This window comes from Oncorhynchus mykiss, chromosome 26 (assembly GCF_013265735.2).
Source record: "Oncorhynchus mykiss isolate Arlee chromosome 26, USDA_OmykA_1.1, whole genome shotgun sequence".
Classification (NCBI taxonomy): Eukaryota; Metazoa; Chordata; class Actinopteri; order Salmoniformes; family Salmonidae; genus Oncorhynchus; species Oncorhynchus mykiss.
The window spans coordinates 32839043-32855155 of NC_048590.1; the positions used below are offsets into that span (position 1 = coordinate 32839043).

The 16113-nt window shown below is 41.9% G+C and overlaps 1 protein-coding gene across 5 annotated transcripts in view; it reads left to right on the forward strand.

The window, feature by feature from the left end:
* The window catches only part of LOC110506667 (diacylglycerol lipase-alpha), a 42764-nt gene that overhangs the window by 3017 nt on the left and 23634 nt on the right, over nucleotides 1-16113 (forward strand). For all 5 annotated transcript variants that reach the window (XM_021586457.2, XM_021586458.2, XM_036963354.1 and 2 more), the window contains exons 2-3: nucleotides 14654-14755; nucleotides 14937-15148. In XM_021586457.2, coding sequence (XP_021442132.2) covers nucleotides 14661-14755; nucleotides 14937-15148 — 307 coding nt within the window. In that variant the 5' untranslated portion in view covers nucleotides 14654-14660. The remainder of the gene's footprint in view (nucleotides 1-14653; nucleotides 14756-14936; nucleotides 15149-16113) is intronic.

Genomic DNA, 16113 nt, shown 5'->3' on the forward strand with positions numbered 1-16113 from the left:
GTCTTTTTTCCTCATCTGTATCGAGGGTGGCAATAATTATGGACCTGACTGAATGCCACATACTGTATTTGTTCTAGTGTGTGGTGGTGAGAGGACACAGGTGTTTGTGGAAGCATAGGGGGGAAACTCCCAGTGCGTTGTGTATTTTGCGAGCTCAGCCTTGTGGTGTGAGGACTGAGGAGGATATTAGGGGTGCAGTGTGAAGTGTATTGGTGAGGTGTTTGGCATGAATAGGGGAGAGATTGGGACGTTATTGAGAGAGTCCACAGGGGGATGTTAACCCAGGCTGGCAGTGGTACTATCCCTCCCTCTGTCTCTCGGCTCCCAGCCCTGTACCCGTCTGCTCCAGCCTCCATGTGCAGCACTCTCTCTGTCTGCCTGGGTCAGTGTCACACTACACAGAGCTTCTCTCTTTCTTTCTCTTGTGAGTTCCTATATACTCGTCACACGCTCTCCTCCTCCTCCGTTTCTCCTAGTAGACCTACTCCTCCATCTTCCTCCTTCACCTGTCTTTTATTACGACATCCTCTTCCATGCACCATCCAGCCTACCTTTAACGTGGAATCTCTAGCCTATCTCTCCCTCTTTTACTGTCTCTCCTTCTCATCTTCCTGCCCCCCCCCCCTCTTCTCACTCTACCCACACGCTCATTCACTATTCATATTTTAGAAGAGGTTTATGACCGCGAAAGCAGTGTCATGCGTTTGCACCATTTCAACATTTTCTCTCCTATCCTCTCCCCCCTCCCCATTCTTTATCTAGCTATTCCAGGTTTTGGCTTCATGCCGCTCTTTCCCTTTTTTAGACTGAAAGCCATGTGCCACTCACTCCCACTCTCCCTCTGCCTCTTTCTCTGTCTTTCGCTCACACTCCCGCCCACTCAATCCCTTTCACCTCTCCTCCCTCCACACTCTATTCTGTGACTTTGTGTGATAGTATATGCATTTGGATGTATGTGTGTAAATATGAAGTTCAGATTGTGTAGCCCACTTGTTTGTGTGTACTCATTATGCATTATGTGCAGTGAAGTCTCATGTCTTTTGAGTCTGATAAAAAGACATGATCTGGCGCACACCCAGAGAACATTATTTTATGTAGAGGTGCTGACTAACGGAAAATAAACTATAAGCTATAAAAATAGTCACACATTCCATATATAAACTCCCAGTAATTTATTGGGGAAGTCACCATTTCGACATCACTGTGCCAATCATCAACGTTTTGGATGCTGAAACGTTGGTGATTTACCCAATAAATTACTGGTAGTTTATATATGGAGTGTGCGACTCTTTATTTTGATGTCTTTGAGTCTGGACAGAGAAAATAGAGCCTTCCCGTGTCACATAGAACCGTGTGGGTTCTCCCTGTTTTATGAGAAGAAATTGGATTACTGTATTTCAAGATTTATTAGAGGAATTGGATCAAAGGTATTATTACAGTTGTTCAATGTCAGTGTTTCCGTCTACATAACTTGTTCAATGTCAGTGTTTCCGTCTACATAACTTGTTCAATGTCAGTGTTTCCCTCTACATAACTTGTTCAATGTCAGTGTTTCCGTCTACATAACTTGTTCAATGTCAGTGTTTCCGTCTACATAACTTGTTCAATGTCAGTGTTTCCGTCTACATAACTTGTTCAATGTCAGTTTTTCCGTCTACATAACTTGTTCAATGTCAGTTTTTCCCTCTACATAACTTGTTCAATGTCAGTGTTTCGTCTACATAACTTGTTCAATGTCAGTGTTTCCCTCTACATAACTTGTTCAATGTCAGTGTTTCCCTCTACATAACTTGTTCAATGTCAGTGTTTCCCTCTACATAACTTGTTCAATGTCAGTGTTTCCCTCTACATAACTTGAAAGTGTAACAATAAAAGTCAGCACAGAATGTTCCTTGATTTTCTATTCTTCTGCTTAACCATGACCCCTCAGTGCTATACTGTACCATGCTTGAGGCAGTGCCAATGCCATTTAGCAAAATCCATGGATGCTGCATAAGGTCAATGACATCAAGAACTTTACGAAGTACCAGGACATTTTAGCCAAAAACCTGGCCGCAAGTGAATCTTCCAGCAAGACAATGACCCCAAGCCCACAGAAGTCCATAAGCGTAGATTAATGATATTGAGGATCTGGAAGGATTCTGTATGGAGGAATGGTCTACGATACATCCCAATGTGTTCTCCAATTTTCTAAAACATTTTAGAAAAAGGCTAAATGTCGTTATCCTTGGAGGGTGCTGGAATTTTGAAAACCAGGGGATCCAATACTTTTGAGCCCTTTTAGAGATTTATTTCTCTAACTGGTTCAACAAAATCTCTTTCTCTGAAAATGTTTATTTTTAGGGCACACAATTGTATTTGTATTTTTGGGGCAACCAATATAGCTCAGTATTATTTTATACATTTTTTTTGCTCATCTTTATCAATGGATCCAATAATTCCAGATCCCACTGTATACACAGTCGCCTCCAAAGGCATTGCGATGAGGTGACAGCTAGCTTTCAGATTAAGTGTCAAAGAATGTCAACCAACCATACCGACAGAGAGGCTGAAGCATTGGACTGGGGATAATTGGAATGCATTTAATCTACTAATCACACATCACATAACTTACCAGTATACCTCCCTCTATCCTACCCCCTCAAATTCATCAGGCCTCAAATGGCTGTGAAATGAAATGTGGGTCCAAGTTGGTGCTGATGGTTTGGAGTGGGTGGGTGTGGGTCATAGCCTCAATTACTCTACTATGATGAGATTTTCTATCAGGTAATAGGCCACCTAGGGTGATAGGCAGGAGGTTTACAAAATACCTCATTCAATTTGATAAGAAGTTAACCTGTTGTTACCAAACTTTTTGAAAATGAATTTTCTCTGTTATGTTTGATTTAATAGTAGGCCTAGCCTATATGAGATCAGCCTTTTGCTAACCTCACCTGAAGGAAAGCTTTACAAATACCACAATTTAGAGCTTTATGACAGTAAGGGGAGTGATTAACCGGGTTGTTTGTTTGCAATGATGTCCTTTTATGAGAGGGCGAGAATGTTTGCTCACCAAACTGAAATGCGAAGCATCACTGTGTGACCCACTTACACTTGACCTGATGCAAATGGCACGTGGAGACTACCGCAGTTAGACATTAGTGCCTAGTTTGAGAAACAGACGCCTCACAAGTCCTTAACTAAAAGCTTCATTAAATAGTACCTGCAAAACACCAGTCTCAACGTCAACAGTGAAGAGGCAACTCCGGGATGCTGGCCTTCTAGGCAGAGTTCCTCTGTCCAGTGCCTGTGTTCTCTTCCCCATCTTTTTATTTTTATTGGCCAGTCTGTAATATGGCTTTTTCTTTGCAACTCTGCTTAGAAGGCCAGCATCCCGGAATTGCCTCTTCACAGTTGACATTGAGATTGTTTTTTTGCGGGTACTATTTAATGAAGCTGCCAGTTGAGGACTTTCTCAAACTAGACACTCTAATGTAATTATCCTCTTGCTCAGTTGTGCACTGGGGCCTCCCACTCCTCTTTCTATTCTGGTTAGGGCTAGTTTGTGCTGTTCTGTGAAGGGAGTAGTGCACAACGTTGTACGAGATCTTCAGTTTTTTGCATGGAATAGCCTTCATTTCTCAGAACAAGAATAGACTGATGAGTTTAGGTCCCCTCAGATCCCCTTCAGATCAGACCTCCTGCCCACCCCATGCACCCCACCTCCGCAAAGAGGGCCTCAGCATGGAAGTCACACATACGCCCAGGTCGTGAGCGGGCTTACACTAGCCCAAGCCAATGGCATGTTATTTTTTATTTCACCTTTATTTTACCAGGTAGGCAAATTGAGAACAAGTTCTCATTTACAATTGCGACCTGGCCAAAATAAAGCAAAGCAGTTCGACACATACAACGACACAGAGTTACACATGGAGTAAAACAAACATACAGTATACAAACATACATACAGTATAAACAAGTCTATATACGATGTGAGCAAAATAAATAAATAAATCAAATAAATACAGTAGGGAAAGAGGTAGTTGTTTGGGCTAAATTATAGATGGGCTATGTACAGGTGCAGTAATATGTGAGCTGCTCTGACAGTTGGTGCTTAAAGCTAGTGAGGGAGATAAGTGTTTCTAGTTTCAGAGATTTTTGTAGTTCGTTCCAGTCATTGGCAGCAGAGAACTGGAAGGAGAGGCGGCCAAAGAAAGAATTGGCTTTGGGGGTGACCAGAGAGATATACCTGCTGGAGATGTACCAGATGCTCTGCGGGCTCTGCTCACATTTACTGGCCTAAGGCCAAACCACACAACCAACAACATTGGACACTTTATGGAACACAAAGCCTTCATTATCTCATCCTGAAACATCCAAGGACTGAGGTCATCTGCCTTTGGCCTAAAGAGCAGGAATCCGGACTTCATCAAAGAAATCAGAAATACAGATATTGCCATCCTACAAGAAACCTGGTATAGAGGAGATGGACCCACTGGTTGCCCTCTAGGTTACAGAGAGCTGTTAGTACCATCCACCAAACTACGAGGTGTGAAACAAGGAAGGAAGGGGGGGGGGCTAATTTGGTATAGAACAGACCTAACTCACTCCATTAATCAAAACAGGAACATTTTACATTTGGCTAGAAATTCAAAAGGAAACGATCTTAACAGATCTTACCTATTAGAGGTCGACCGATTAATCGGAATGGCCGATTTAATTAGGGCCGATTTTATCAAGTTTTCATAACAATCAGTAATCGTAATTTTTGGGACACCAATTGTGGCCGATTTTTTTTTTTTTTTTTTTTTTTTTTTTTTTTTTTTTTTTTTTTTTTTTTTAACCTTTTATTTAACTAGGCATGTCAGTTAAGAACACATTCTTATTTTCAATCACGGCCTAGGAACGGTGGGTTAACTGCCTTGTTCAGGGGCAGAACGACAGATTTTTACCTTGTCAGCTCGGGGATTCGATCTTGCAACCTTCCTTACATTGCACTCCACGAGGAGCCTGCGTGGCTTGGCTGACTACCTGTTACGCTAGTGCAACAAGAAGCCAAGGTAAGTTGCTTGCTAGCATTAAACTTCTCTTATAAAAAAACAATCAATCTTAACATAAACACTAGTTAACTACACATGGTTGATGATATTACTAGTTTATCTAGCTTGTCCTGCATTGCGTATAATCGATGCGGGGCCTGTTAATTTCTCATCGAATCACAGCCTACTTCAACTTCGCCAAACGGGTGATGATTTAACAAGTGCATTTGCAAAAAAAGCACTGTTGTTGCACCAATGTGTACCTAACCATAAACATCAATGCCTTTCTTAAAATCAATACACAAGTATATATTTTTAAACCTGCATATTTAATTAATATTGCCTGCGAACATGAATTTATTTTAACTAGGGAAATTGTGTCACTCCTCTTGCGTTCCGTGCAACAGAGTCAGGGTATATGCAGCAGTTTGGGCCGCCTGACTCGTTGCGAACTGTGTGAAGACCATTTATTCCTAACAAAGACCGTAATTAATTTGACAGAATTGTACATAATTATGACATAACATTGAAGGTTGTACAATGTAACAGCAACATTTAGACTTAGGGATGCCACCCGTTAGATAAAATACAGAACGGTTCCGTATTTCACTGAAAGAATAAACATTTTGTTTTTGAAATGATAGTTTCCGGATTTGACCATATTAATGACCTAAGGCTCGATTTTCTGTGTTATTATGTTATTAAGTCTATGATTTGATATTTGATAGAGCAGTCTGACTGAGTGGTGGTAGGCAGCAGCAGGCTCGTAAGCATTCATTCAAACAGCACTTTTGTGCCGAGATTAGGCTGGTGTAACCGATGTGAAATGGCTAGCTAGTTAGCGGGGTGCGCGCTAATAGTGTTTCAATCGGTGACGTCACTCGCTCTGAGACCTTGAAGTAGTTGTTCCCCTTGCTCTGCAAGGGCCGCGGCTTTTGTGGAGCGATGGGTAACGATGCTTCGAGGGTGGCTGTTGTCGATGTGTTCCTGGTTCGAGCCCAGTTACGGGCGAGGAGAGGGACGGAAGCTATACTGTTACACTGGCAATACTAAAGTGCCTGTAAGAACATCCAATAGTCAAAGGTATATGAAATACAAATGGTATAGAGCGAAATAGTCCTATAAATACTATATTAACTACAACCTAAATCCTCTTACCTGGGAATATTGAAGTCTCATGTTAAAAGGAACCACCAGCTTTCATATGTTCTCATGTTCTAAGCAAGGAACTTCAACGTTAGCACATATTGCGCTTTTACTTTCTTCTCCAACACTTTGTTTTTGCATTATTTAAACCAAATTGAATGTTTCATTATTTATTTGAGGCTAAATTGATTTTATTGATGTATTATATTAAGTAAAAATAAGTGTTCATTCAGTATTGTTGTAATTGTCATTATTACAAATAAAATAAAAAATAGTCCGATTTTAATCGGTATCGGCTTTTTTGGTCCTCCAATAATCAGTATCAGCGTTGAAAAATCATAATTGTTCAACCTCTACTACCTATGCCCCTCCCCCCACTAGAATCCCCATACTTTAATGAAGACAGCTTCTCCATCCTGGAGGGGGAAATCAATCATTTCCAGGACCGGGGACCTAAATGCCAGAACCGGACAAGAACCTGACACCCTCAGCACACAGGGGGACAAACACCTGCCTGGAGGTGACAGCATTCCCTCCCCCTTATGCCCCCCTAGGCACAACTGACAAGATAGCCAACAAAAACTGGTCACAACTCCTGCAGCTCTGTCGCACGCTGGTTATGTCCAGTACATAATCAATGGTAGGCTTCGAGGGGACTCCTATGATAGGTACACCTATAGCTCATCTCTTGGCAGTAGTACTGTAGACTACTTTGTCACTGACCTCAACTCAGTCTCTCAGAGCGTTCAGTCAGCCAACTGACACCCCTATCAGACCACAGCAAAATCACAGTCTACTTGAACAGAGCAATGCTCAAGCATGAGGCATCAAAGCCAAAGGATCTGAATAATATTAAGAAATGTTGTAGATGGAAGGAATGTAGTGTGGAAACCAACCAAAAAACTAAACAATTGAGCAACAACAAATTAAATCCCTTTTAGACAACTTGCTGGACAAAACGTTCCACTGTAATAGTGAAGGTGTAAACTTGTCAGTAGAAAATCTTAAGAGTATATTTGACCTCTCAGCTTCCCTATCCAATCTAAAAATCTCAAAACAGAAAACTGAAGAAAATGAACCACAATGACAGAAAGAAATTGAGAAACTTGTCCAACCAAAAACATAGAGACGCCTTCACTATGGTGAATCACTAAAACAATACAGAAATACACTACGGAAATAGAAGGAACAGCACATCAGAAATCGGCTTAATGTAATTGAAGAATTCATAGACTAACCACTTCTGGGAAAATTGGAAAACCCTAAACAAACGACAAAGAACTATCTATCCAAAATGGAGATATGTGGGTAAACCACTTCTCCAATCTTTTTGGCTCTAACAAAGAACAAACAGCAAATAACATATACATAACTATTAAAGACTACCAGAACCCACTTGATTCTCCAATTTCTTTCAATGAACTACAGGACAAAATACAAACCCTCCAACCAAAAAAGGCCTGTGGTGTTGATGGTATCCTCAACGAAATTATAAAATATATAGAACCCATTTCCCTCTATGTTTGGGAGGTATGGGGTCTGCTCACCAACCAAGAATTCACTAAATGGGACAAACACCAAATTGAGACTCTGCATGCAGAATCCTGCAAAAACTATCCTCTGTGTACAACGTAGAACACCAAATAATGTATGCAGAGCATAATTATGCCAATACCTGCTAATGATCAAAATCCAGAAAAGAGCCATTAAATTCTTCAACCACCTTAAAGGAAGCTATTCCCAAACCTTCCATAACAAATCCATCACCTACAGAGAGATTAACCTAAGCAAAACACACCCCACAGAGCCCCAGGACAGCAACAAAATTAGACCCAACCAAATCATGAGAAAACAAAAAGATAATTACTTGACACATTGGAAAGAATTAACAAAAAAACAGAGCAAACTATAATGCTATTATAGTTTGGCCCTAATTGGAGAGTACACAGTGGCAAAATACAAGACCACTGTGACTGACCCAAACTTAAGGAAAGCTTTGACTATGTACAGTCTCAGTGAGCATAGCCTTGCTATTGAGAAAGGCCACCGTAGGCAGACCTGGCTCTCAAGAGAAGACCGACTATGTGCAAACTGCCCACAAAATAAGGTGAAACTGAGCTACCCTTCCTAACCTCCTGCCCAATGTATGACCATATTAGAGACACATACAGTGGGGCAAAAAAGTATTTAGTCAGCCACCAATTGTGCAAGTTCTCCCACATAAAAAGATGAGGCCTGTAATTTTCATCATAGGTACACTTCAACTATGACAGTCAAAATGAGAAAAAAAATCCAGAAAATCATATTTGTAGGATTTTTTTATGAAATTATTTGCAAATTATGGTGGAAAATAAGTATTTGGTCACCTACAAACAAGCAAGATTTCTGGCTCTCACAGACCTGTAACTTCTTCTTTAAAAAGGCTCCTCTGTCCTCCACTCATTACCTGTATTAATGGCACCTGTTTGAACTTGTTATCAGTATAAAAGACACCTGTCCACAACCTCAAACAGTCACACTCCAAACTCCACTATGGCCAAGACCAAAGAGCTGTCAAAGGACACCAGAAACAAAATTGTAGACCTGCACCAGGCTGGGAAGACTGAATCTGCAATAGGTAAGCAGCTTGGTTTGAAGAAATCAACTGTGGGAGCAATTATTAGGAAATGGAAGACATACAAGACCATTGATAATCTCCCTCGATCTGGGGCTCCACACAAGATTTCACCCCGTGGGGTCAAAATGATCACAAGAACGGTGAGCAAAAATCCCAGAACCACACGGGGGGGCCTAGTGAATGACCTGCAGAGAGCTGGGACCAAAATAACAAAGCCTACCATCAGTAACACACTATGCCGCCAGGGACTCAAATCCTGCAGTGCCAGACGTGTCCCCCTGCTTTAGCCAGTACATGTCCAGGCCCGTCTGAAGTTTGCTAGAGAGCATTTGGATGATCCAGAAGAAGATTAGGAGAATGTCAGATGAAACCAAAATATAACTTTTTGGTAAAAACTCAACTCGTCGTGTTTGGAGGACAAAGAATGCTGAGTTGCATCCAAAGAACACCAAACCTACTGTGAAGCATGGGGGTGGAATCATCATGCTTTGGGGCTGTTTTTCTGCAAAGGGACCAGGACGACTGATCCGTGTAAAGGAAAGAATGAATGGGGCCATGTATCGTGAGATTTTGAGTGAAAACCTCAAAATGAAACGTGGCTGGGTCTTTCAGCATGACAATGATCCCAAACACACCGCCCGGGCAAGGAGTGGCTTCGTAAGATCATTTCAAGGTCCTGAAGTGGCCTAGCCAGTCTCCAGATCTCAACCCCATAGAAAATCTTTGGAGGGAGTTGAAAGTCCGTGTTGCCCAGCAACAGCCCCAAAACATCACTGCTCTAGAGGAGATCTGCATGGAGGAATGGGCCAAAATACCAGCAACAGTGTGTGAAAACCTTGTGAAGACTTACAGAAAACATTTGACCTCTGTCATTGCCAACAAAGGGTATATAACAAAATATTGAGAAACTTTTGTTATTGACCAAATACTTATTTTCCACCATAATTTGCAAATAAATTCATTAAAAATCCTACAACGTTATTTTCTGGAGTTTTTTTTCTTCTCATATTGTCTGTCATAGTTGAAGTGTACCTATGATGAAAATTGCAGGCCTCTCTCATCTTTTTAAGTGTGAGATCTTGCACAATTGGTGGCTGACTAAATACTTTTTTGCCCCACTGTATTTCCCTCAGATTACACAGATCCACAAAGAATTCGAAAACAAACCTGATTTTGATAAACTCCCATATCTACTAGGTGACATACCGCGGTGTGCAAGATTTGTGACCCGTTGCCACAAGTAAAGGTCAACCAGTGAAGAACAAACACCATTGTAAATACAACACATGTTTTTATTTTTTTCCCCCATTTGTACATCGTTACAACACTGTATATATAAATACAACATTTTGTAATGTCATTATTCTTTTGGAACTGCTGTGAGTAATGTTTACTGTTAATTTTTATTGTTTATTTCACTTTTGTATATTATCTACTTCACTTGCTTTGGCAATGGTAATTAATGTTTCCCATTCCAATAAAGCCTCTTGAATTGAATTGAGTTTCAGAAGAAATATCTTTTGTTTCTTGCCATTTTGAGCCTGTAATCAAACACACAGATGCTGATGCTTAAGATACTCAACTAGTCTAAAGAAGGCCAGTTTTATTGCTTCTTTAATCATCCTTTTTAAAATGATCAACTTGGATTAGCTAACACAACGTGGCATTGGAACACAGGAGTGATGGTTGCTGATAATGGGTTTCTCTACGCCTACAGTATGTAGATATTCCATTGAAAATCAGCCGTTTCCAGCTACAATAGTCATTTACAACATTAACCATTTCTACACTGTATTTCTGATCAATTTGATATTATTTTAATGGGGGAAAATGTGCTTTTCTTTCAAAAACAAGAACATTTCTAAGGGACCCCAAACTTTTGAACAGATCTATGAAAATTAACATTCCAACCATGAGGCCACTAGGTCATTTTAATACAGGAAAGGTTTTTGAGTGACTTCACTGGACAGACAAAGCACTACACTGAAGAGGTTCCTCTCTGAGTGTGCTGTGTGGGGAACAAAACATTTCTCACATGCAGGGACTTGTCATACACACATTCCACAAAACACATGTTAGTTGGATTCACAGATACAAATTAGAATATATTGTAGTAGTGAGAGATTCTATGACTCACAGTTGACATAATGGAGAGAACTGTCTTGCAGAGAGTGGCCTGAAACCCCATGTGCAATGCTACATTTCCCCCAAGGGATACAATAAAGAAATGTAATGGACTATCGTTTCGCTTTGCTTATTTGAGCTGTTCTTGCCGTAATATGGACTTGGTCTTTTACCAAATAGGGTTATCTTCTGTATACCACCCCTACCTAACTGATTGGCTCAAACACATTAAGAAGGAAATACATTTCACAAATGAACTTAACAAGGCACACCTGTTAATTGAAATGCATTCCAAGTGACTACCTCATGAAGCTGGTTGAGATGATGCCAAGAGTGTGCAAAGCTGTCATCAAGGCAAAGGGTGGCTACTTTGAAAAATCTCAAATATATAAAATATATTTTGATTTACTTAACACTTTTTGGGTTACTACATGATTCCTTGTGTTATGTCATAGTTTTGATGTCTTCACTATTATTCAACAATGTAGAAAATAGTACAAATAAAGAACCCTTGAACGAGTAGGTGTGTCCAAACCTTTGACTGATACTGTATGTTCTCTCTTCAACTGGTTTGGGGACATTTCTAACAGCTGAATATGGTCTCTGCATTTCCAAGCTGAAGGTGCCATCCACATTCCTTAAATGTTCTTCTTTGAGGTTTTTATGACCTGGAAGTCTCTTACTATTGCCTGATCTCTTAGTCTCACCGAGTCTCTTAGTATCACTTAGCTTTCCTGCAATGTTGTTGATGCTGAGTCTGTTGAATAAAATTATATTTCTCAATTCTTTCTTCATGTTACACCACAAAAGAAAACTCTTTCAAAAGTTTTCCAATTCAACAGAACCCCAGTTCTACCGATCTAAGTGCATAAATGTTTACCCATTGTCTTTTGCACATCTCTAGGGTAGGGGTTCCTAATCTTTTTCAGCACAGGACCCAAATGAGAAATGGACTGTACTTCCGTGACCCAAATTATGAAGAAATGGTGTGTGATTTATAGATGTATTCTCATAACTCGCGACCCACCTCTCACATGCCCAGGGCCTCTACTCTAGGGTGATGGATGCCCTATGCTAAGCGCATGCGATGGCCTGTGGGTTTAAGACATGCACCAATGAGTATGATAAATCTCCTCGTTTTGAAGCTACAGTAGAAAAAAACATTTCAGCAGACGACACAGTGGCCGGCTGGACGCCGAAACTCTGCTTGGGTTGGCTCTGGGGAGGTGGATATTACTGTGAGATGAGCTGGGTGTTGTCTGTATGAGCGCGAATGGAGTATGAGCGCGAATGGAGTATGAGCGCGAATGGAGTACAGCCAAACCAAGGCGTATGGATCAGCTTGTTTATCATCAAAGGAATTTATCCCAAATGAATTATACTGCATGGCTGTATTCCATACAGTTTCTATGACCTGGGTATTGTGGATTTATGTTGACTGTCATACAGTTATATTTCTGGTTCTGAGAATAGCCTACCAGTTGGAAAAGGAAACAGTTTACTCTACCCCTGCCATTGAATCCATACTCTCTTTGTTAGAGGTCCTGGGAGCCATTGCCCTAAAAGGCAAGCTGAAGGCACAAATGTTAATATGTAACCTATTATACTTTCTGAAAGACAAAGGGACAGTTAGGGGTTTGAGAACAGAAACTGCTTCTCCCTACAATTGTATTTTATCTTTATTGAACCTTTATTTAATGGGTCCTGTGCTGAAAAAGATTAGGAACCCCTACCCCTACCCATGTCAGTTAAGAACAAATTCTTATTTACAATGATGGCCTACACCTGCCAAACCCAGACGACGCTGGGACTCCCAATGGGACCTATGGGACTCCCAATCACATCCGGTTGTGATACAGCCTGGATTCGAATCAGGGTGTCTGTAGTGACACCTCTAGCACTGACATGCAGTGCCTTAGACTGCTGTGCCACCTGGGAGCCATCTCCTCCATCAATACCTGTCCCAGACATTTCTAAATCTAGGCCTAATCAGATTCAATAAAAACACATGGGCTTATTGGTATGGGAGAGTGTGCTGCTTCACTGATCCTATTACTATAGCCTTTCCAATTAAAGTGGTAGTGTGTTCCACTAGTGAGATCCCCATGGGGACTGCAACCTGTATCTAGGCTATAACACACGGCCTGGAGGAGAGGAGGGTCATGTTTGGAGTGATGACGTCACTGTCTCAAGTGGTGGAGGAGAGGCCTCCTGCATTGTGGGACCTGCTATATTTCATTAGTCTAATTTTGTTTTGGCCTAAATGACAAGGGGTTTACTCTCTTATTCCTTTTCTTCCCTCTTCTCTCGTTCCCCTCCTCCTTCCCTCTTCTCTATAATGTGAGTCACACCCACAGGAAGCCATGTGGCAGCCGGCGATCGGGGTGGCAGAGCAGTAATGTTGTCCTAATCTGTAGTGAGACCATATAGACCTGTAACACTGTGTTTAGCCAGCCTTTATTGAAGCATACACTAGACATAGTTGTCTTGAAAATCATGGAATATGTAGTTGCCATCTTTATCCAGTTTTAGAATCCCTGCCCCCACCCTATAGTTAAGTTCTCTATAAAATGAGAGTCACAAACTTGGCACACTGTCACACTAGGCGTTCCTTCCACGGTTTTAACCATCTGCTACCCATGTGTTTTGTGACAGTGGGCTTTGCTTCTGTTTTGACAAAATATGCTAATGGTATACCACTATAGGCTAAGGCTAGCCACATCTCCAGATCCCTCACGCTCTCCTGCTCTTTTACTTCAGTTCAATCTAGGCCTAAGGCTAGCCACATCTCCAGATCCCTCACGCTCTCCTGCTCTTTTACTTCAGTTCAATCTAGGCCTAAGGCTAGCCACATCTCCAGATCCCTCACGCTCTCCCGCTCTTGTACTTCAGTTCAATCTAGGCCTAAGGCTAGCCACATCTCCAGATCCCTCACGCTCTCCTGCTCTTTTACTTCAGTTCAATCTAGGCCTAAGGCTAGCCACATCTCCAGATCCCTCACGCTCTCCTGCTCTTTTACTTCAGTTCAATCTAGGCCTAAGGCTAGCCACATCTCCAGATCCCTCACGCTCTCCTGCTCTTTTACTTCAGTTCAATCTAGGCCTAAGGCTAGCCACATCTCCAGATCCCTCACGCTCTCCCGCTCTTGTACTTCAGTTCAATCTAGGCCTAAGGCACTTGACTTGTTTTCGACTGCCCTTTTGGATAAAGGGAAGGGAAGAATGAAAGCGGTGTTCACGTTGCCAGAGCAACGTAACGAACAGACCCATCAAAACAAGTCCTCTCTCACACCCTCACTCATTACCTGGTCCACGTTGTCCACAAACTATTTTAGCCTTTACCCCACTGTCTCCCTCCCTCCCCCCTCTTACACTCTCTCCCTCCATATTTCAATTTCACCTCTCTCTTTCCATCTGGAGAGCTTCAATTGTGAGGAGAAACAGAGCGTACTGATAGTTCTGCTGTAGTCTGACTGATGCAGCAGAGCTTTGAGGAAGTCTTGGCTATTATGAAAGCTGGTCAGTGGGGAAAGAGGGTCTGGCCTTTGATCACACCATGATGTGGACACTGTTTTTATTTCTCGTCCTCTCTTCCTCTTGCTTTCTCAGAGGGCAGCGATGCTGGGTACTGTGGGCAGGATTTATTAAAGCCAAGGGTGTGTGTTTAACCACTATTTTAAGCTCTCTTTTGTTCAAGGTTGTAAAGATTTGTGTCGTAACTTGCTGTTTTCTTCCTCTTTCCCTCACAGGGCAGTGATGCCTGGTATGGTGATGTTTCGGCGGCGCTGGTCAGTTGGCAGTGATGACCTAGTGCTGCCCGCCCTCTTCCTCTTTCTACTGCACTGCATCTGGTGAGCACTGCGTTTGGATGTTTTTCTCTGTGAGTGTATGTTCCTGTGTCTGTCTTTGGTCAGGAGTCCCCTCACCAAGCTAAAAGTATGAAGCTATATATGAGATGGAATACTTACCCCCCCGAAAATGTTGTCTGAACCATGGGTGTGCCATTATTGTGACCATGCCCCTCCCTCCCAGGCTGGTGGTTCTGTCTGTGGTTCTGTTCGGCCTGCCCTATGGCTCGGACCAGTCCTGCTCGGTCACCCTGGTGGACCATGGCCGGGGGTACCTGGGCATCTTGGTCAGCTGCCTGATCTGTGAGAGCGCCATCATATGGCTGAGTATGAGAGGCAGCATCCTCTACACACAGCCCAGAGAAGCTGTGCAATATGTCATCTACATACGACTAGGTAAGACACACCCGCATGTTATCACAGACACACTATATACAGTTGAAGTCATTAAAGAGTCATTTAAAGAGAGAATGTGAAATGTCAGAATAATAGTAGAGTGATTTATTTTGGCTTTTGTTTATTTCATCACATTCCCAGTGGGTCAGAAGTTTACATACCATCAATTAGTATTTGGTAACATTGCTTTGAAATTGTTTAACTTGGGTCAAACATTTTGGGTAGCCTTCCACAAGCTTCCCACAATAAATTGTGTGAAAACAAATCATTGTCATTGTCCATTTGGAAGACCCATTTGCGACCAAGCTTTAACTTCCTGACTGATATCTTGAGATGTTGCTTCAATATATCCTCATAATTTTCCTCCCTCATGATGCCATTTTGTGAAGTGCACCAGTCCTTCCTGCAGCAAAGCACCCCCACAACATGATGCTGCCTCTCCCGTGCTTCACTGTTGGGATGGTGTTCTTCGGCCTGCAAGCCTCCCCCTTTTTCCTCCAAACATAATGATGGTCATTATGGCCAAACAGTTCTATTTTTGTTTCATCAGACCAGAGGACATTTCTCCAAAAAGTACGATCTTTGTTCCCATGTGCAGTTGCAAACCGTAGTCTGGCTTTTTTATGGCAGTTTTGGAGCAGTGGCTTCTTCCATGCTGAGCGGCCTCAGGTTATGTCGATATAGGACTCGTTTTACTGTGGATATAGATACTTTTATACCTGTTTCCTACAGCATCTTCACAGGCTCCTTTGCTGTTGTTCTGGGATTGATTTGTACCTTTCACACCAAAGTACGTTCATCTCTAGGAGACAGAACGCATCTCCTTCCTGAGCGGTATGATGGTTGCGTGGTCCCATGGTGTTTATACTTGCGTACTATTGTTTGTACAGATGAACGTGGTACCTTCAGGTGTTTGGAAATTGCTCCCAAGGATGAACCAGACCTGTGGAGGTCTACAATTTTGT